Source organism: Populus trichocarpa, chromosome 18 (assembly GCF_000002775.5).
Source record: "Populus trichocarpa isolate Nisqually-1 chromosome 18, P.trichocarpa_v4.1, whole genome shotgun sequence".
NCBI lineage: Eukaryota > Viridiplantae > Streptophyta > Magnoliopsida > Malpighiales > Salicaceae > Populus > Populus trichocarpa.
In genome coordinates, this window is record NC_037302.2 from 9,984,529 (window position 1) to 10,005,484 (window position 20,956).

The 20,956-nt window shown below is 32.3% G+C and overlaps 2 protein-coding genes across 6 annotated transcripts; both read right to left on the bottom strand.

Moving 5' to 3' along the window:
- Positions 1-815: 815 nt before the first annotated feature.
- On the bottom strand, positions 816-5,906 carry LOC7458770 (protein CONTINUOUS VASCULAR RING 1). Its single transcript, XM_002324959.4, has 7 exons — positions 5,520-5,906; positions 4,950-5,002; positions 2,935-3,044; positions 2,651-2,818; positions 2,465-2,562; positions 1,580-1,706; positions 816-1,281 (listed from the first exon to the last, which is right to left on the bottom strand). Exons 1-7 carry the CDS (start codon positions 5,679-5,681, stop codon positions 1,202-1,204), a joined length of 798 nt encoding a protein of 265 aa, XP_002324995.2. The 5' UTR covers positions 5,682-5,906; the 3' UTR covers positions 816-1,201.
- Positions 5,907-13,338: 7,432 nt separating this feature from the next.
- On the bottom strand, positions 13,339-18,219 carry LOC7476287 (uncharacterized). Of its 5 annotated transcripts, none has more exons than XM_024589527.2 (7): positions 17,882-18,219; positions 17,667-17,757; positions 17,402-17,493; positions 17,252-17,290; positions 15,244-17,145; positions 14,873-15,014; positions 13,339-14,272 (listed from the first exon to the last, which is right to left on the bottom strand). In XM_024589527.2, the coding sequence occupies exons 5-7, from the start codon at positions 17,140-17,142 to the stop codon at positions 13,635-13,637; spliced, it is 2,679 nt and encodes an 892-aa protein (XP_024445295.2). In that variant the 5' UTR covers positions 17,143-17,145; positions 17,252-17,290; positions 17,402-17,493; positions 17,667-17,757; positions 17,882-18,219; the 3' UTR covers positions 13,339-13,634. The 5 variants fall into 5 exon arrangements, with proteins under 5 accessions (XP_024445295.2, XP_024445293.2, XP_024445292.2 ...); XM_024589525.2 differs by having other exon boundaries at positions 17,252-17,304; XM_024589524.2 differs by lacking the exon at positions 17,402-17,493 and having other exon boundaries at positions 17,252-17,304.
- Positions 18,220-20,956: the final 2,737 nt, after the last annotated feature.

The following is a 20,956-nucleotide window of genomic DNA, read 5'->3' on the forward strand; positions in this document are numbered from 1 at the left end:
ACTATATAATTGAATTTCTTTTAACAACGCAATGAAATAAAGAAGGAAAAAGAAGAAGAGTTTGTCCTTCAATAACGGATCTATTGAGGCTGCCACAGAGAACAAAAAATTCATGTTTCCAAGATACCAGTCATTCCTCCAAACTATAGCAAATAATTAAAACTATTAAATATAATGTCTATCTTCTTCTTCAATCTCTCTTGTTCTTTTTTTGGTTAAATAATTGATAATATGGAATAATTGATAATATCCCTATATTGAATTGGAAAAATTCTACTAATTTAACAAGTTAATAGAGATTAATCCAGATCAATCCAATATATTATTATTTTAATATTTTAAAAAATATAATTTTAAATTTTTATAAGTGAAACTAAATAGTTCAAATTCTCATATAATTTTATTTTATTTTTACTAAAAAAAACATTAGCAATGCTTGAATTTTTTTCTATATAAAAAATTGTTTCTTTTTATACCAAAAGAATAATATGCATTGTAGTATAAGCAAATGATCTAGATTATACCAATTATTCTTACTTCCCTTGGCATACTCACGACTCCATTTCAACCAAGCTGACTCTTAACCTCAGAACGTTCAACGAATCTCTTCCACAACAGCTAGAAAGTGTAGAATGAATAATATAACTCTTGACCTGATGGTTTACGGCGGGTTTGTTTTTGAGTTTCAACCCATTTTTTAAAGTGATTTGCAAACTATATTCCAGAAGCCGTACCGTTAGTTCTTTGATATTGTTAAATCATGGCTTGAAGACAACTTCACGTTGAACATTGACAGATGCATGCTAAACACCATGGAACCTCAAATATTACCTCTTATCTACAGGGGAAACTCTCAATTGTTAAAACATAGACCAATGAAGTACATGCTCCAGCACGGATTAGCCAAAACCATTCTATTACGTGGAAAAAAGAGAACTCAAAGCCAACAACGCCTATCTGCCAGTATAATCCACACTATTCCAAGCACTTAATGTACATTCTAAACGATTAAAAAAAAAAAAACGCTACACAAGCCACCAACCAGCATCTGACAACCATGGAAAAAATTGATCTGACCTCAAATCCAGCACTATCAGCACAAAGCTGATTGAGTGGCCGCTCTGATGACTCATTTTGAAACCAATAGAAGTAATAAGCAATCCATCTACAACTACTTTCTTCAACCTCAGCTTCTTTCAGATCAACTTCTATCCACTGAAATGCTTGAATCGAGTGTTGAAAGGACCTGGGGCATTGACATCCCCCCAGAGACAACGATTTCTGCAATTGAAGAATAAATCAGAAGAAATGAGGAATGGGGTGGGGGAATAGATCCCCTTTCGATTCTCATTTTCAGGCAGGAGAATAAAAAAACATGCTGGAAACCCATCTTTCACAAAGGACCATGTATCTTAAGAGTGAATAAACTCTTGAGCCTAAAATGTCTGTTCCATGAGATAACAAGCAATATTGTATTTCTAGTACCCTGAATAAAGACAGAGCTTAGGAAAGATGTCTTCTTGCCCCACCAAAAAGAAAATATTTGATAAACTAAAGTCAAGCTAGTTGAGTCCCTTACCGATTCCTTCTCGGACTGAGAGATTGGGTCTGATAACATCTTTGGTAGTAACCAGGAATATATCACCAATGTACAGATGATTTGTGGGAACATAGACACAGCATAGCTCTTCTTCTCCAGAGTAGTTCTGCATTTCAAACTTAGAAAATATAAGAATTTGAATGCAAATGCTATTTTATGCTATGCTGAGCATTTATCATTTACCAGTATCACGATATTAACTCAATCTTTTTAATAAGGATAACACCCCTGATTTCAGATATGGATATGATCTATAGGTTTCAATTGAAGATCAGACCCTCAATATCCCAAATTGCAATAATCTAGCATCTAATAATCAATTAGGATTTGTTGTAGACCAGCCCCAAAATTTGAGAAATTCCAAGTTCAGGAATCTTTTAGAGATTCAGTGTGTCTTCTAACATGGGACAGCAAAGGAAGAAAATCCAAATCATTGCAAAATAAAAAATAGTTTGGGTTAGACAGCAACAACTAATTAATGACAGAAAAGGTATATGTTGATGTCACTGAAGTTTGCAGTTGTCAGATATTTCTCAGAGTTGGCCTGAAGGTCTTTAGAATTTTGAGTGCGTCAAGTTTCCAAGGTAGTATTACTGCACCAAAGACATGCATGCACAAGTTTCTCAGCAGTTAGGGATATCCATTACTCTCCAGTCTCCAAGCAAGAAGTCCGCCTTTGCCATATCTTAATTCATGAATTGGAGTATTGTGACCAAAATTGCATATCTTAATTCACAAATTGGACTATTGTGACCAAAATTGTAATTTTTTGCATCCCTAATCAGAATCTGGGACTCGTAGTTAATAGGTCTGATCACAGACAAAAGACATGCAATTCGCACAATCCTAAAGCGAATATCGCACCTGGAGGGTCACAGTTGAAGTAATGAACCCAAAAGCATACTCGCCAATACGTGGATGTCTTATGATGGCCACTTCCTTGAAAGCCTGAGTGTTTTGGTCTGAAACACAAAAGAAACATTATGTAAATGGCATGGCAGCTGCTTATACTCATCCAATGAAAAAATGAGGATTAAACTGAACACAGACCTGGGGATATGGCAGCACTAATTTGCTTGGAAGCGTTATAAATATGGCGAACAAATGGCATCCTTTTGATAAACCACTCTCCAAGGCTCAGGACGGATGCTCCCAACCAAGATGACATGAATACCCCAACCAAGAAAATGAATGTTAGGGAGGTTATAAATCCAAGACCTAACAAAGAACAAAGAAGGCAAGCCAAATGATCAGTAAGAATATGAACTACTTTATAATATTGATATAACCTCAGAGAGGAAAAGGCTTATGGTGCTAAACATAAACTTGCTTACCAAAGATATCAATTCCAAGTTGGGCATAAATCGGAGAGAAGAATCCATCCACAAAGTGAATAAACCACCATGTTATGTAGAAGGTGATTGCAATGGGAAACAGGATGACACTGCAAAACAGCTACGTGTGAGCAACATCTATAACAGATTGAGCACAACATGAAAAACAAAACATAAATTCAAAAATCATCAAACACACATATTTTTGCTTGGATAGTTCAAGAGCATGCAAAAGAAAAACACTAAACAGGCATGAAATCTTATAAAATTACAAATCGATGAAGTTAGGTTCATCCAGTACAACTGCAGTCCAAGATATTCGTTCTTTTGTACATTGGGCAGAAAAACTATGTCCAATCACATAAAAGAGGCCACTGGTTTCCCTCACAACCCACAGGAAGAGCAGCTTAATATGAAAGCATCTTGCAAAATTTATGAACTTTAATGGTGAGTGGCATCTGTGTGGTAAAAAGCATACAGTCCTTAATGAAGAGTGGACATCCAATCAGTTTACAAGGTACAAAGCACAATCCTTGTGCACCCAGCAAAACAGGGAAAACAACAATTATCTTGCAAAATTTCTACTTCCACACAATCTTTAATGGTGAGTGGCATCTGAAGTGCCTGGCAATATTAGCAACTGCCCAAAAAACAACACAAATTGATCAAAACAAAATTTTGAAAGCAAATCACCACAAACTTTAGTTGCATCTGACTTGTTTCAAAAAGTTAAATCAACAGGAGTAACTAGGCTATCTCTAAACAGCCAAAGGACCAGATCACACATGATAGAACAAAGCACGCACAAGTTGCTTATGTACAACTGGTATAGTAGTCAGCCACACATTTGCCTCCTCTTCAGAATGAGATACAGGAATGTATAAGTGTCCAAAACCCCAATCATCAGAAAAGAAATCCATAACAGAGAGACACCATAGGGCGATCTCAAAGAGTTCAACCAACTCATTCATTAGGGTTCCTTCCAAAGTACATATTGACATGACCTAACTGGATAGCAGGGATATAGATGAAAGGTCTATGAAAGTTGCAAAATTCATAGTGTAATCCAACAAAGATCAGACAAAAATACACACTTAAACAGATAAAAGTCTTCCTAAGGGTGTGGTGAAGACCATCTTGCATTTCTTATTTTTCACAAAACAATGTCAATACATGTAAGAACTAGCATATTATTCCCGAATATCTCTCTGCCTATCATGACTTATTAGTTCTGAGTCCACAGGATTTTCTGGGAGAATTGGTTGTGGGCTTAGATAAAGATGCATCAAAATCAAAAGCAGCTACACATAATGAGCTTATTTAGGGAGGTTCAAATCTCAACTACATGTCATCCATGAAACATGAGCCTCATGATTCTTTTTCTAAGTCAATGCCGCTTATCACTGAATCCTATTCAAGCCCTGACCTGTCTTATTGGTGGAAGGCTGGAAGCTGCCTCACTCTCACCATAAATACTTCCTCATTACTCAGTAAAGGACGGACCATCGGGATCCTTTTACAGACATGGATTCTCTCTCACACCAAACTTCACACAATCAAACTATGAACTACACCACCTGCTAAACCGCCTCATCACTCACCCAAGTGTAGACACTTGTTTGTTTCAAAGATTGCTGGATACTCCTAGAAAACCCTTTAGCTATTTAAATTTTTTCCAGCAGGTAGTAAACCATGATCCAGGTAAACATATTCAGGGAGGAGAAAAAAACTTGGAAGAGAAAAAAAAATGAATACCCTATGAAGAGGTAAGAAAAGCTCTTATACCAAAACAAACTAGGACTCAAGGAGAGTTGAAAACATAAATTAAAATCAATGAAATCCTTTCAAATGATTAACTGATTACATATACAAGCCATATTTCAAATCGGAGCCATCATAAGAAACATCTTGGACGGATCCTTGTTCACACACACACACACACACACGATTGTGGAAAGATGCAGCATTTATTCATGAAATCAAGGAAATAAAGGAGATGGAAAAAAGAGTAGCACCATCCTGTCATGAATTTTTTTGAAGCCCAGCTCCTAACGAACTTGCAAAACGTCTACACAGACAAAAGACAGAGAAATTGTTAGATAAAAAGTTCTTTTAAGAAAAAAAATCATAAAAGGGCATGTGAGAGACATGAAATAATCCTCAAATATGCAAAACTATATAATACGCTTTAATTTGGAACGTGGCAATTTCATAGTAACCCCAAGCATTTCCTAACCCAAAAAAAAAAAAAAAAAAAAAAACCTTTGTAGAATTCATACAAATAAAACAGTGAAAAATCAAAACCATAATTCTTTTAATTTTCTCAATTAATCATAATCACGACCAAATCAACATATCCTTTGAATCAAATTCAGTGCCAAAACTTAATAACTGAAAACTCAATTCCTCAACAATTAAATCAAATCTAGCTGGACAATGAAGCATTAAATTGAATTATTAAGCTTAAACTAAACTAATAATTAGCAGAATTGGAGTTTCAATTACAATCGTTATTTTTCTAAATAAGAAAAGGAAAAAGAGAGAGAGCCCTAGAAAGGCAAAAGGAGAAAGGAGATTAGTTAAACCTCGCGTCCTGAGTGATGCGATGAGGAGGAGGAGGAGGAGGAGGAAGACGAAGGTTTAGAAGCGATATCAAGGTCGGGAGTGTCAGCGACTGGTATTAGAAGCTCTCGATCTCTGTCTCTGTCTCTACTGGTCATGACGATCGCCGATTTCTCATCCCCCATCAAAAAAAAATAGAAAGAAAGAGACTTGCCGGTTTCTTCTTTATCTATCGACAGATCAAAATAAGAACATATATTATATAGTCTGTGGATTTTTTTTATTTTTTTGCTGCAGAAAAGAGAGGAAAGAGGACTCTGTCTTTTGTTTTGAATTCAAAAACGAGTAACTACTACTGCTACTAGTTGTTAGCAATAATCTTTTATTTATTTATTTGGTATTTGTCAAATTAATTTATTTATTTATTTACAGAAACGGAAACACTCCAGTAACAAATGGACTGGGTGGCGGAGGGGGCAGGTTATGTCTGCTATGATGGCGGATTAATCAATGTTTTTATTTATTGATTATATTTGTTTTGCGATATAAATAATAACGACTGGCTGTTTTCTGTTACTATTATTGTTATGTACAAGTGCTTTTCTTAGCTGTCACCTATGATGATTGCGTGACAGCGTTTTCCTCCTCTTTGCCAAATGCAAGAGTTTGATATTCTTTTTTTAAATAAAAAAAAGTATACATGCAGTATTTTTCAACACGCTTTTTATAGTTTAAAGTTTTTTAAGTAAAAATTATTATTATATATATATATAATAAAATAAATTAAGAAATATGTTAGTAAATAAAAAAGATCATATATAATAAAAAAATAAATAAAAAATTAAGAGATGTATATCGATTAAGATATTTAAACTCGCAAGACAGGATATTTACCCGATTGTGTTTGTTATATATTTTTATTTAAATAATTTTTTTATTTAAATAAATGATAATAGAAATAGAGACACAAATAAAACGAATTGAATAAAATAAAAAGAGAAAAAAAACACTATGTAAAGTTACACATATTATAAATATTATCTGAAAATATTTTTTTTATTTTCAAAAATAAAATTCATAGTTCATAGTTCATCTATACAAAAAATTAAAAAAAATTATAGATGAATCATAAAAACTCTTCAAAATTTAAATGTATAATAAAAAAATAATCATCATGTAAAAGATATGTTCTCTAAACAAAATGAAAGACATAAGAGATATTAATCTAAATATAAATAAAAAAAATTAGAGAAAAAAACCATAAAAAAACATTAATTTTAAAAAAATATTTAGAAAAAAAAAGAGAGAGCAAAGACCCACTACTAAGCCTAACAAGTCAGGGCAGCCCACCTAACCCATTTTGCCAGGGCTCACGCAACTGGGCCCTTATCTTTTTTGCCGCGTCGTTTAATTTGCCTAAATTCAGTGGCCAGAATATGGAAACTTAAGTTTCAAAAACCGGTTTTTCAACTAATTTTTGACCAAAAACACCTATAAAACACCTTAGAAAACCGTGATAAACCTATCTATGACATAGAAAACCAAAAAACCAAAATAAACCCGAAACAAAAAATCAAATCGAGCTCAATTATGTTTTTTCACGAACTTTAAAGGTATAAAACACCTAATATGAACTTCTCCTTATCAAATGAAACCATTTGACACAAATATTGACTATTTTGGTGGCCTAAATCGATGTCAATGCTATTTTTCTCTCTCTACCATTAGAATCCAGTGATCTCTCTCTCTCCTTTCTCAACCAGGGACTAAAAAATAACAAAAATAAACTTTTGTATCAAATTAAATTTGAAAAAAATTAAAGCACTGAAATCATATAATTTGCGTTGTTTTAAAAGTTAGAGGATCAAAGTGTATCTTTCCCGAAACTTCTAGCACACCACTCATATTTACCCTCTTTGTTATTTTGATATGTATTTTTTCAATTCCACCATTAACTAGGAAATCAGAAGCAATTGGTTTTAAATTAGATTTAAATAGTCCAGAATAAAACTTTAAGAACGAAAATAAATTATCAAAAAATAAATAAGTTCATCCACAATGATTCTTCTTCTTTTTCTTCTTTGAGTATTTAGCTCAAATAACATAATTTTTTAGTTTTCTTAATACACTAGACAATTACATGAGAAGAAATTTCTATAACAGGTGGTTTGTATACATTTCCATAACAGGAGGGTTGAAATCTCAAAAAATGGATGTTGACATTTCGGAAATTTCTAGGCTTATTCCTTCTCTATGCTAATGGCACGTAAGACTGCCCTTGTTTCAACTCTCAATACAAATAAAATTATATATAAGAAATTATTTAAAATCTTTTAAAAATGAATTCTATATTAATTAAATATTCATGAGTTTTTTTTTCATATTATGAACTAATAATTGAGAAGAAAAATAGTTAACAATTCCATGAAAACATGTAATATTATTTGAATAATAATTAAAATATAATATAATTTTTTTTATAGTGCATTTAAATCTTAAAAAAAAAAATAAATACAAAGGGGTATGACTTGACACCCGCCACAACAAACATGTATGGGACTGCAAGGCTAAGCCCACATGGATGGCCTCCTCTTTTTTTTTTTCTTTTTTTCTAAGGGGTGGAAGTCTGTTGTATTTTGTTTTTTTTTTTTTAAAAGTAGACTATATTCACTAAACTACATGTCATCTATTTGCTTAGATTTTAACTACCTTAGAGCTGATTGAAAATCGAGGATGGATTTTTTAGGTCTAAAAAAATCTAATTTTTAATCTATTTTGATTCAAAAATTCTAATAAACATTTTTAGCACTTCAATAAAGCAATCTCTCAACTCAAAACACTACTAAATTAGTCCAAAAACAAAAAAAAAATTTATTTCTTCTTGATCCCGATGGAACCTGTTAATACTAAAATTGACATTTTTCATCGTTGTTGTATAATCAACCAATGACTTTCTATCTCTTCTCTCGAATTCATAAAATGATAAATAAAGAAAATGAATTTTAATCAAAACAAATATTTCAAATACTATAGGGATAATAAAAGAAAAAAAATTGATGGATCAAAAAGTACTTTCTCGTGTGAATTTAAAATTGGTCATAGATTTTTTTTTATTTTACACTTTGTACTCTTTCGTTGAGTTTTGTCTTTCTTGAATAAGTTTTAACAAAAAGCTGTAATTGAAATAAATATTGTTTGAGGATGAAATTTTTTAAAAAAACTTATGAGTATTATGTATTGATAAAGTGAAATATCAAGCTTTTTTTAGTTTATTAAGTAACGTAATGCAATTATAATGTAATATGAAATAATAGATAGCTAAAAATAAAATAAAATAAAGGGAATTGAAAGCTTTTATTTATGGTGTTGATCATTAAAGAAAATATTAGGTCCGTGGCCAGCAAAAGGTTAGCCCAACAGTAAAACCACCTCAATAAGGGAACGTTTGGGAACGCGGCTGCGGCTGCGTTCCCAAAAATTTTGAATTTTTTTTTTACTAAAATTTAATATGGTTTGTATGTTTTGGATCGTTTTGATGTGCTGATGTCAAAAATGATTTTTAAAAAATAAAAAAAATCATTGACATGTATTTTGGCACGAAAAGTTATTTGAAAAGCACCCGCAACTACACTGTCAAACACGCTCTAAGACTTTGAGTTTGTCTAATGTTTAGTCTTTCGTTGGTGATAGCTCTTCATCTTAAGACTCCATTCATAGAGATATTCTTAGTTTTGGTATTTTTTTTTATATGTACTAGTTTACTTTTTATAATATGTTGAGAGTTAGATAAAAAAAAATTGAATGTAAAAACAATGTTTAGGTAATAAGAAATTCTTTAACACTATTATTAAATTTAACCCAACTAATTAATTCTTGAAACATCTCAATTTAATTTTTTGCACAGTTGAAGTTTCAAACTAAACCATATAGGAATTGTCTCGACGTGACTTAATTAACTTGACGAGTAAAAAAAAAAACTTGAACGATTGGTAAAAATATGATTTGACTTTAAAAAGATTTAAAGATGATATCTTTTTCTTTTTTTTAATATTGAGACAGTAACATAGTAGATCAATCTAGTCTTCGCGACTTAATTTGTCAAACCCGCAAAGCGGGTTATAGACTTCTTTGGGTTTAATAACTCTTTTTTTTAAAAAAAAAAAACTATTTTTTTGCCTCGACATAACCCGGTCGACTTGGCATGTCCAATAGGTACCCAGATACTAGTAAAAATATGGATTGGCTTTAAAAGAATTTCAAGATGATATCTTTTTATTTATTTAATATTGTGACAATAACATATTGGATTGACTCGGCTTCGTATTTTAACCCATCAAACCCATAACCCGGATCATGGAGTCCACTGGTTTTAATAACTCTGCTTTTTTAAACTCTATTTTTACTTAAGTATATGATAATAAAAATAGACACTTATAAAATTGAGCACCAACCAAATACTAAAATATTTATTTGTAGTTGTGATAACCTTATAGAAAATAAACCAACATAAATTATCTAATTGTTGAAGGACAAAATAAAAAAAATAAAAAAATCAAAGGAAAGAATGAAAGAAAAAAACATTTTTGTATTGTTCATATGAACACTACAAGGAGGAGATTTGGTCTCAAATCTCGACCAAATCTTTTAGTATTGTTTATAATTAGTAATGAGTTTTGTAGAAATAATTGGATTGGTGTCCGCACCACGCCATATGATAAGTTAAATTTCTCCTAACATAAAAAAAACGATATTTAGGCGATATTAATATTTTTAAAGAAGCAAAAAAAAAAAAACCTGAGACACGAGTCATTGACTTGACTAAATTTAATAAACTTGGTTAATTTAATAATATAATTAAAAATAAACATTCACAATAAACGAAGTGAAAAAATAGCAATAATTAATTATAAAAAATAAGCTGGCACTATCATATTCAAAAGTATAAGGAAGAAAAGCCCCTTGAAAACTCATCGTCGCTTCGCTGTGGATAATACCCCACCACCAGATAAAGATCATTGAGGCAGTTCTAACACTAGTACGATAGGCTACACGATGACATCAAAAGAGGCCACACATATTATCAGAACAACGACCTAAAAAGCAAACCAAACAAAATATCATGAAGTAAGCATCCCAAGCTTATATGTAATCAATTAATTTAATTTAATACAAAAAAATTATTTAAAAAATGCTAAACTTGACAAAGAACAAAAATTAAAAAGACCCGAGATAACCCGAGTCATTTTTAAAATTAGTGAGAAAATTTATAGAAAGAAAATTAAAAAAAATAACGGAGTCCAACCTCCAATAAAATAAATAATGAAGGATGAAACTATAAAAACATGTGCTTAAAAAAATAAAATAAAAAATAAACCTGAGCGAATCTCTTAAGTCGCAGTTAATCTTCTAAACTCATAAAGTATGAAATCCTAAACCCGAGCTCAATCAAGAAGCTTAATTTCCAATCAATTTAATGTTGAAGAATGAAAAAAAAAAATCAATTTCTAAAATTTTCCAAAGAAAAAACAAAATAGCAATAAAAAGAATGAGGATCAAATTTGATAGAAAAAATTGAAGGAGAATGAAATCATAAAAAATAAAATAAAAGTTATCTTAAATAAAACAAATAGCAATCAAAAGAATAGAAATAAGATCTAATAGATTAAAAAAATTGAATGATGATGAAATTGAAACAAATTCTAAATTTATAAATAACTCTAATAATACAAATAGTAATAAAAAGAACATTGACCAAATCTGAAGGAAAAACAAATTCAAGGGCTCCTATGAAAAAATCGAGGGTCGGACATGAAAATAAAGAAGAAGAGAGAAAAGAAGGGGAAAAAAAAAGAAATTGGTGTCATACCAAAGATTCATTGTCCACACAAACCGTCTAGGAATAGAGGTGCCGCCGAGATAATTCTAACACCGCTCTAGAAGTCATCATTTGACAATCAAACGATCAGCCACACGCTACCCGAATGACATAGAAACACTCCACTCGCTAGCATGTGCATCGCAAGTGCCGCCCACCTTTCAATAATATTTTTTATATATTAAAACACTAATGCTTCTCTTCCCACTTGATATATATAAAACTGGATGAAAATATGAGAAAACCCATGAATGCTGGTTAAATAAATTTTTTTTAAAATTTAAAAGCAATTGAGTTATTTTATTGTGCTTTATACAATGAAAAGTCAAAAAGCTCCTAAAAGCTAGTTTAATATATTTTTTCTTTCAAGGGTAAGTTAGTTAATTTATGGTGCAAAAAAAGTGAAAGACCATATTATCCATAATTGTTATGCCAATTGTTTTTTATTAAGAAAAAATTATCATTTTACTGTTACAATCTATGGTGCAAATGAAAATGCAACATACAATATTTTACATTATTTAACACCACTCTTTAATTTTAGTTTTTTTTCTTAATCTTAATATGCTCCGTAGAAAGTTTAGGTAGTCTACTTGCTTCTCATTTTCTATATAAAAAACATTATGTACATAGGCTATAGGACCGTGTAAGTCCCGTTTAGGAGGAGTGCAGTAGTTTGTTTTTTTAGATGTTTTTTTAAAGTATTTATATTGTGAGAAAATATTAAATTGATTTATTTTATATTTTTTTGATAATTTTAATACGATAATATCAATAATAAAAAAATATTAAAAAAATATTTTAATATATTTTTACAATAGTAAACATGCACTAAAGAAATATAGAAAAAGTCGTCTATTAATAGCATTATTAATGTATTGTTTTTTTAGGCTAAATTAGTAAATTATATGGATCCCAATTATTAGTTGGTCCAAGTGCCATCAGTATTGAGTTTAATCATGGAAATCACATGTAGAGAACATGCTCTATTTAATCATGGATGGAACGGTGGATTAAATCAAATTAAAAATAATTATTCAGATATTAGTTACGTAGATTTTTTAATTCAGAGACCACCGAACTTTGACCAGTAGTTCAAGAGGATCTTCTATTTATTTATTTATTTATTTTCTTTTATCAGAAAATGACTCATTCGTTGACTAAAACATAAGCATACAAAAGGATATGTTTTTTTCCCATTAACAAATGCATATTGTTGTATATTTATAGCATAACTGATTTTATTTTATTTTTCTTTTAAAAATAGCGTTTGATTAATTAGTGTTAGTTATAACTTTAAAAAGAAATTTATTTGCTTTTAAAACAAAATAGGGTATATACTTCTACTTATATTGTATACCATTACTACTGCTCTACACGGTTCGAAGTATCTTAGTTATTTTTTTCAAACTTTTTTTTTTAAAGTTTGACCTTTAAAAGATTTTTTTTATTAATTTTAAATTGATCGTGATAATATATTTTGATTTACTTTCATAATTAAAAAGAGACTAACATTTTTTAGAGTTGCGTACATAATATAAGACAATTCTCAACAAATTATCTATACAAGTTGACTAGTGTGTTTAAGAATGTGGTAATAGTTGTTTTTTAAAGTGCCTTCTCATTTCAAAACACATCAAAATAATTTTTTTTTATTTTTTAAAAATCAGTTTTAACATCAGCACATCAAAATGATTTGAAAACATTAAAAAAAATATTATTTTAAAGTAAAGAAAAAAATAAAAAAAATTTAATTTTTTTCAAAAACACTTTTGAAACGCAATGTCAATCACAATGGTTGTATACAACAGTTGCTGAATCAATCCAATTCGTATCATTTTTGACATAAAAATAGCTGATTGCAGACATGCATTTTATAAAAATTAAGACCAAATTTAGATTCTTACAGTTTCTCACTTGACAAGGAATCAAGAATCATAGTCCTTTGCCAATATTAGAAAAGCAAATGCATATAAATTGATCAGCAGGATTCAAGATAGATACCCAAGAAATCAACTAATTATCCTGAAAAGCTTGGTTTCATGAGTTTACTTGTGTACAGTCTTTCTGCCCCCAAACATTTTTTGATCACCATAACACCTACTAGCTTAAATCCTAAATGTTTGTATGTTAATTAGATGGCCATATAAACAGCAAGCCCCTACCTAGCTTAGCTTATTCACGCTGACAGCTTCTGAATTCTTACCTCTCAGACCTGCAAAGCAGGAAAAGTTTGCTTTACATAAAGGGTTAAAAGCTCTAATTATGTAAACATCTCCTCAATCAACTCACTTATAAGCAACTTCTCTACGTCATTCACAGTTTGCTCAGCTTCATCCACAGAAAATCCGTTCCTCCACCCCAAATCCCATGTTCCACTCGCTACTGATCCACATCTTATATCGTTTTCCAGTATCCCATACAGACTATCAGCTGGAAGGTTGTAAAAACCAAGCTTGCAATAACTAGTAAGAGTCTTGGCTCCATTAACAATTTCCTCCACCAACTTCTCTAAAGAAAGATTAAGTCTTGAATCTCCTGTACACGTTTGTAACAGCGGATGCCTTGTTTGTGAATCTACACAGCTTCTACGTTCAATGTATTCATTAGCATAATCTAAAGAAAGTTCCATGCTGGCTATTCGATAATCGCAGATGCCAGATGTTGGAAAGGTCTCGGGGCTATTCATATTGAGATCGAAAAGCTCCTCTGCATGAGTGAGAAACAATGGACTGCTCAAAAGTAAAGCATTCAATTGGATTCCATTTTTGGAACTTTCTCCATCTCCTCCTATGAGACCCATATCATTGTTGGCTTCTTCAGGAGATTTCGCAACTTCCTCGTGTTCAGAGGTCACCAATGTATGATTGCAGGGAGAACTCTGGCTGTCACTGCAATGTTCTGAAGGGAGGAAAAAAAAGCAATTTGACAGAACAATCAGACAAAGTAATAAATTATATATTTACACAAAAATGTTTCAATGTTTATTCTTGATACTAGAGGTAGGAATAGTATAATAACTTTGTGAATATTTTTTTTCCGGTTATTGTGAACACATTACACCATTACAGCCTTTTGATTTTAGTTCTTGGTTCCACTATCTTTTTGTTGAGAACAATAATTTTCTTGAGACCATTTCTAGGATGGTGAAGATAATTGGTATAAGCTTCATCCTACCAGCGACAGCAGGTTCTTAGGAATGATACTTTTACCACATTACCATAAGGCTTGTTAAAACAACTATTTACCTGCAGTTTTCTTTTTCTTAAGATTGAAATCACTACTCTATTCCCACCTTACCCCCAACCAACCCGAGTTTTCAGTGACGATATCAGTGGATGCGGAGAAAGAATCAGTCATTAATGTACATGTTTATGTTGAACACAAGTTGAGATGAACATGAACACGAACAATTATCGTGTGCAAAACTCATGTAAATGCACTTATATCACAAGGATTTCCGTACTTGACAGGATCCTGAAATGGAGTTCACCAATTTACCTTCATTATGAAATTTTAAGACATTTGCTTCCTCCTCTGTAGATGGTTGACCAGCAAGTGGGGTATTCGTTACTTTGGAAACAGGATCAGCATCACATTTGTGGCCATTCTTCTTGTCTTCTTTGCATCCTAGTTCCTTATTCTGCATGAAAGATATCATTATAACACAAAGCATTACTTGGTCACCTGGGAAGCTTATTATGTGTTCCAAACTTCAGATTTGAACTTTCTTTTTTCACACATGATCTGGACCGTATTTTTGTAGTTTAAAATATAAATATCTGAGAATGCATTTAGGCAAGTAAGACTGTAATGAGTGCAGAAATGAAAGATTGTTCAGTATCATGAAGATGAAATGTAAGAAGATATACAGTTGGTTTTTCTTCTGTAGGCTCAGCAACTATCTTCCGCTTCTGATCTTTAGGGCCGTGAACTGTGGTTTTTGTTGTGTGTTTCAAGATGGATTTTTGATTCGTACTGCTCTGTTGAGTAATTTGAGTCTTTGTAGTCATTGATCCATGTTCAATTCTTGTGTTCGTTGAGATCACCTTGGCTTGTTCTTGAGATCTTGATACATTTTTAGGCTTCACAACCTCTGCCTCTATCCGTTTCCTGCTATCAGCATCCACCCTCTGAGTCTTATTTACCTTTTTCACAGCTGTCTCTTTTTTCTGTTGTTGGTTAGTTACAGGACAGCTAGCTTTCAACTTGGACGAACCCTTCAATTTTGTCTTAATTCTTTGCTCTTCTGCTCTTGGAACTACATATTTGCGGTCCTCTACTCGTTCTTTGCCTAGCATTTTTATTAGAGTCTCTTCGGGTTCCGGCTCTGCGTTCCCTTTGTTTTCACGAACTGCAACTTCTTCCTGGACAACTGTTTTGATTTCTTTTTCTTCTGGTTTCACAACCACCTCTCTGCGGTCCGTAGTTCCTTCCTCCTGGCCCAGCCTTCTGTTTGTAGGCTCATCAACTTCTGTTTTACGCAGCATTTTGCTAGTGCTATAAGTTCCCTCTTTGTAGTCTACTGATCTAGTATCAGGTTCGGGTCCTTTTTTTAACTTCACTTTTCGTGGCATCAATTCAGCTTTCAAGGCTCCCATTTCCCAAACCATTGGTGCAGGCACCTCTTTTGATTCGAAGCATGACACACCAGGTTTTATTAGTACAATAGGTGAAATATAATTACTAGACCTCCGGTTGGTATTCGTTTCTCTGGAGTGATGGGACCAGGACTTGAGCTCTTTGACTGAATGGCATTTCAAGAGTCCTTTAAATTGCATGGTTTCAAGAATATCCTTCAGTGCTCTTTGCTCTGGACGTACCTTATGCATTAAGGGTTGAGGCTTCCTTACCTTTGGCATTTCAATATCAAAGACTGGCCTTGGCCTCCTCCGGCTTAAATCAGTCTCAACATCCAACTGTTTTTGTGGATGTTTTTGCAATGGTTTTGATGGCATGTCTTCCAGACCCATTAGCTTGGCAATCAGATTTGGACTGTTTTCCTTCCTTGGAGGAGCTGCTGTAGATATGGAGCGAGTAGAATGACTGCTGCTAGACTGAGCCACTGATGACTGGCTTGAGCTTGTGGAGGGGACATCTGGAGCTGAGTCCCTCTTTCTCCTTTCTTTGGACGTCTTCTCTCGGGTGGTTCTGTTTGGGAGCAAATTATGCCTGCCAAGGCTATCTGTGATTGCTTTCTTAAGCTCATCAATGTAATCATTGGAAGAACCATCAGCAGAAAGCAGTGGCTTTTGAAATCCTGTCTGGCAATGTAGATCGCCAAATTGATGTGAATTCATCATTTCAGCCCCGACTTCATTAATTTTTAGCTTCTCCTTCTGCCTTTTCAGCTTCTCCTTCTGCCTTTTCAGCTGGGCCATATAATGCGAGGCTTCTTGCAGCTTACCAAGCATGAGGAGAGACTCCTGCATATCAAGAGCCCCTTTCAACAAATCTTTTGCAATATCTTTAGACTGGCCATCAGAGCTCAACCCCTTAGACCACGAGTTGATCGTCTGGTTCAGCTTCTGAGCTCCTCTTGAGACCTCCAGGAGTTGAAATGAAGATGGAGTGCGATACTCTTCCACAATCCCTTTAGAGACCAGCTCCTTCTTTTCAGCTATGACTGTCAAATCTGCTTTTGAGTTCTTCTGTGCTTTATGGCTTATGATCTCATGCTCCATTTTGTGGGAACCACTCTTGGATTTTCTAATTGTCCCGCATTCTACAACTCCTTTCGGATCATCACATGTGACAAATGATCTGTACATATTCTAACACAGAATTTTGATTTGACAAAGTCAGATTCTATTGGTACTCGAACAACCAAATATGACAAATTGAGTTGGAAAAAAAAAAAAACTCTAACAGAATACTCACATAGTTTTGGATATTCTCTCCAAACTTTTCAATGATTGTCTGCAAATCAGAATCTGCTTTGTGTCAGCTCGAACACAAACAGAATAAACAATCAGCTGCCGTCATAATAAACAATTAGCATGTCCATTAGAAAAGAAAAGGATCATTCACCTTTTGAAATCTTCAGGCATAAACTACAGGGCAAGTCCAAGAGATTAAGTACTGATAGTTTCTAAGCAACTTCTCAACGAAAATGACCTTTGCTGATTGATCATGAAATGAAAGGTCAGGTTCATAGGCTTAAACATTAAAATTGGACCCCTTTTTTTTTTTGGTTTAAAACATAACATTTTTATGTTGCAGGCTTTATGAGCATCAATGATAAACAAACACATGGAACCTATAATATCAGAAAAACAAATTAACAAGCGAGTACCTAAATTCTTGGTCCGTTCTTTCTGTTCTTTCTCAGCATTCCTCAACCCAGTTATCTCTTCATCATCCTCCACGCATAAACCATGTAAAAACTACAAAACAAGAGAAAATACACGAACCCAGATGAGAGAAAAGCATGAAAAACAACTTCCTGCAGGCAAGGCGACAGTGATCAGGTCTGATCATAAACAGTTTCAGTGAATTCCTATTTCTCACCTGCAAGCTGCAGAACATTCAAATTAAGACTCAGATCCACAAATGAGAACAAATACAGTCGGTACATTGCCTTTGTGGTGTGTATAAGTGTGCTCTCTTAGATTCGCTCATTGCTAGAGAAAGAGAGCGTCAAAGGTTTTGTTGGTTCTGTTTTTCTCTCTTTTCTTTACCGGGACTTAAGGGACAATAAAATCATTGAGAGATTCTTGTGGGGTTACAACTTGGTTTCTTGTCGAACGTGTATTGCTACAGAAGAACAAGACGGTGGGAAGATGAGATCACAGACAGAAGAACTTGATAGGAAACTGCCTTCAGTCATGGTTGTCAGCTTTTTTTTTTTTTTTTTTTTTACCCTGATTTTATTAACTAAAACTTAAGGTCGTGTTTGGACTTTGGAAATTTGAGCACGGTTACTTTGAGAATTTGAGGAAGCTGTTTCACAAATGTGAAGAACAGTACAACTTTCAATATAAAGATTGAGTAATTGAAGGTTTGATTCTAAATATTAACCAGCAACCAGGAATTACTATTTTGTGCCTGGTTTGATTTTCCAAACCCAACTCTTGAAGGGCCATTAAATATTTTTAGTGCCGACCAAGTTGCCCCAAACATTTGAATTTTGAAATGTTTCTGCTAGCATTTTACATTACAAGACAGAAGAGGTTGACCTACAAGGCTTTATCAACAATAATTAAACTGGTGTTCGGAGCTATCATAATAGTTATTTTTAAATTGTATTTTTATTTAAAAATATATTAAAAAAATATTTTTATTTAAAAAAATATTTTTGATACTAATACATCAAAACGATATAAAAACATTAAAAATAATAATTTTATGCAAAACAAATTTCAAAATTTACTTGATCCCATTTAAAATGCATTGCCAAACAGGAGCTTAGTGCAGTCCATACCATAGATGCAAATCAATGAACTAGTTGCCGGCCAAATATTCAATTCTAGGCCATCTGTGATGGATAAAATCACTAGTATAGTGTTTGATAGCACATCATCTCGCCGATGCTTGTTTTCGTGTTCATTTCAGTTAAAATTTATTTATTTTTATGTTTTTAGATTATTTTAATGTATAAATTATTAAAAAAAATTTAAAAAAATAAAAAAAATTATTTTAATATATTTCTAACAAAAAAATACTTTAAAAAACAATTTCAATTATACTCTAAAATTTCTTAGATCTTGAAATACCTTAGGTTACCTATGGATATATAAACCTATTTAATGACCTATAAAAATAAAGCAAGAAGGGTTCATATTTATTACCAACTATATTCTTATATTTTCTCTTGAATCCAATAAAGTTATTAAACCTAACTCGACTCAGATCAAACTTAGATTATAAATTAAATGAGTTTATTCATGTTAATTTAAAATGAGTTGTTTAAAAAAAAATTAAGTTTAAACAATGTTGTTTTAATTAAAAAAAATAAAATCAAACAAGGTTTTAATTATATCAATAAAATATAGATTAATTTATCAAATTATCAATAAGATTACACTGAGTCAATTCTTACTTAAATTTAAATTTGAAAAAGACTGAGATCACATATTAAGCCAAGTAAAGTTTAATAAAGAAGCTCACTACCTGCGGCTAAAGTGGTTCACGGAGGAGGGGCATGATATTTGCCAAGCTACCAAAACGACAGCCTTAAATGCAGTCACACGACTCTCGCAGTGTATCAACCAACACTTTTCGTGCCCATAATAAATGTTACTAATTAATTCCATCTTCTCTATTAATCTAAATAATGTACGGACTCCCACAGTTTGAATTTCGAATTTCTACCCTTACCTGTTTACTCGGTATTGCATTTTAACGGAGTTAGTTATAATTTAAATTTTTTAATATATTTAGATTGTTTTGATATATTGATATTAAAATTAATTTTAAAAAAATAAAAAATATATTATTTTAAAAAGTAACCGCTACAATATTTTCAAAACCCTTATAAATTAGCGGGTAAAAATACCATACAATTAATGACTTGCTTAGATCTAAACTGGGTTCGTTTTAAATTGATCTAACCATCAAACACCGAAAATATTTTAATTAATTAAGCATAAAGTATTTTTTTATTTCTTTAAAAAGATATGAATATCTGAACTCAGAGATTTCAATCTAACAAGAAATTAAGGGAAGATGGAGATTTTCTCACATTGGAAATAAATAAAAAAATCCCACATGGAAGAGCATAGCTGAAAGAGAATCCGACGTCTTTTGAAGGGAAGACATGTGAGTGGCGGTCCAACCTTTAATTCATTGGCTTTAACATTATTTATTTATTTATATCATTGGCTTCGGTGTTATTTCGACCACAGAAGCATAGCAACATCTTCTTGGTGATCATTTGGGAGTTTCTTTCTTAAGATTTTAGTTTAGAGGTCATCATTTTCAGTTTGATTTGGTTTTTATCAAAAAAAAATAACTAAACTGAATTTTTTTTAAAAAAACCAAAACCGAGTCAAACCAACCAGTTTTGGTTCGGTTCGGTTCGAGTTTTTTAGAGCAAAAACCGGTTCAAACTGGTTTTGGCTCGGTTTTTTCTGGTTTTGGCTCGGTTTTTTCTAGTTTTGACCCGGTTTTTTTGTTTTGGCTCGGGTTTTTTTTCCGGTTTTTTTCTGTTTGGGTTCGGTTCGGTTTTTTTGGTTTTTTGCTTATAAAACCGAAACCGAAACCGAACCGAACCGACTGGTTTTTTCAAAATTTTAATCGGTTTTTTTTTACGGTTCGGTTTTTTCGGTTATTTTTTTTCCGGTTTTCTCGGTTTAATCGGTTTTTTTGCTCACCCCTAGTTTAGCTGCGTTCATCACTCCTTTGCACCAATAAAATAAAATTAAATTGTTTATCATTACTTCTCAGTCTAAAATGATTTCTACTTGCCAAACCATTCATGAATTTAATGTAATTTATAAGAATTTCCTCAATTTACTTCTTCTTCTACGGCGAGTCCAAGATAAATTGTTGTCTAACAGGATCATAAAACCTAGAAAGATGATTTTCACACAATAAATATCACTATAAAGATTATTTCATTATACTAATGGCTAATTGCTATGA

What these genes read in the sequence shown, in the direction of transcription:
- LOC7458770 (XM_002324959.4), bottom strand. Translation starts at nt 5,681, where the DNA reads ATGGGGGATGAGAAATCGGCGATCGTCATGACCAGTAGAGACAGAGAC. An exon ending in CGCATCACTCAGGACGCGAG is followed by an intron (nt 5,003 to 5,519) that starts GTTTAACTAATC and finishes TTGTCTGTGTAG; the next exon opens with ACGTTTTGCAAGTTCGTTAG. An exon ending in ACTTGGAATTGATATCTTTG is followed by an intron (nt 2,819 to 2,934) that starts GTAAGCAAGTTT and finishes GTTCTTTGTTAG; the next exon opens with GTCTTGGATTTATAACCTCC.
- LOC7476287 (XM_024589524.2), bottom strand. An exon ending in CTACAGAAGAAAAACCAACT is followed by an intron (nt 15,015 to 15,243) that starts GTATATCTTCTT and finishes TCTTTCATGCAG; the next exon opens with AATAAGGAACTAGGATGCAA. An exon ending in CTTAAAATTTCATAATGAAG is followed by an intron (nt 14,273 to 14,872) that starts GTAAATTGGTGA and finishes TCCTCCCTTCAG; the next exon opens with AACATTGCAGTGACAGCCAG.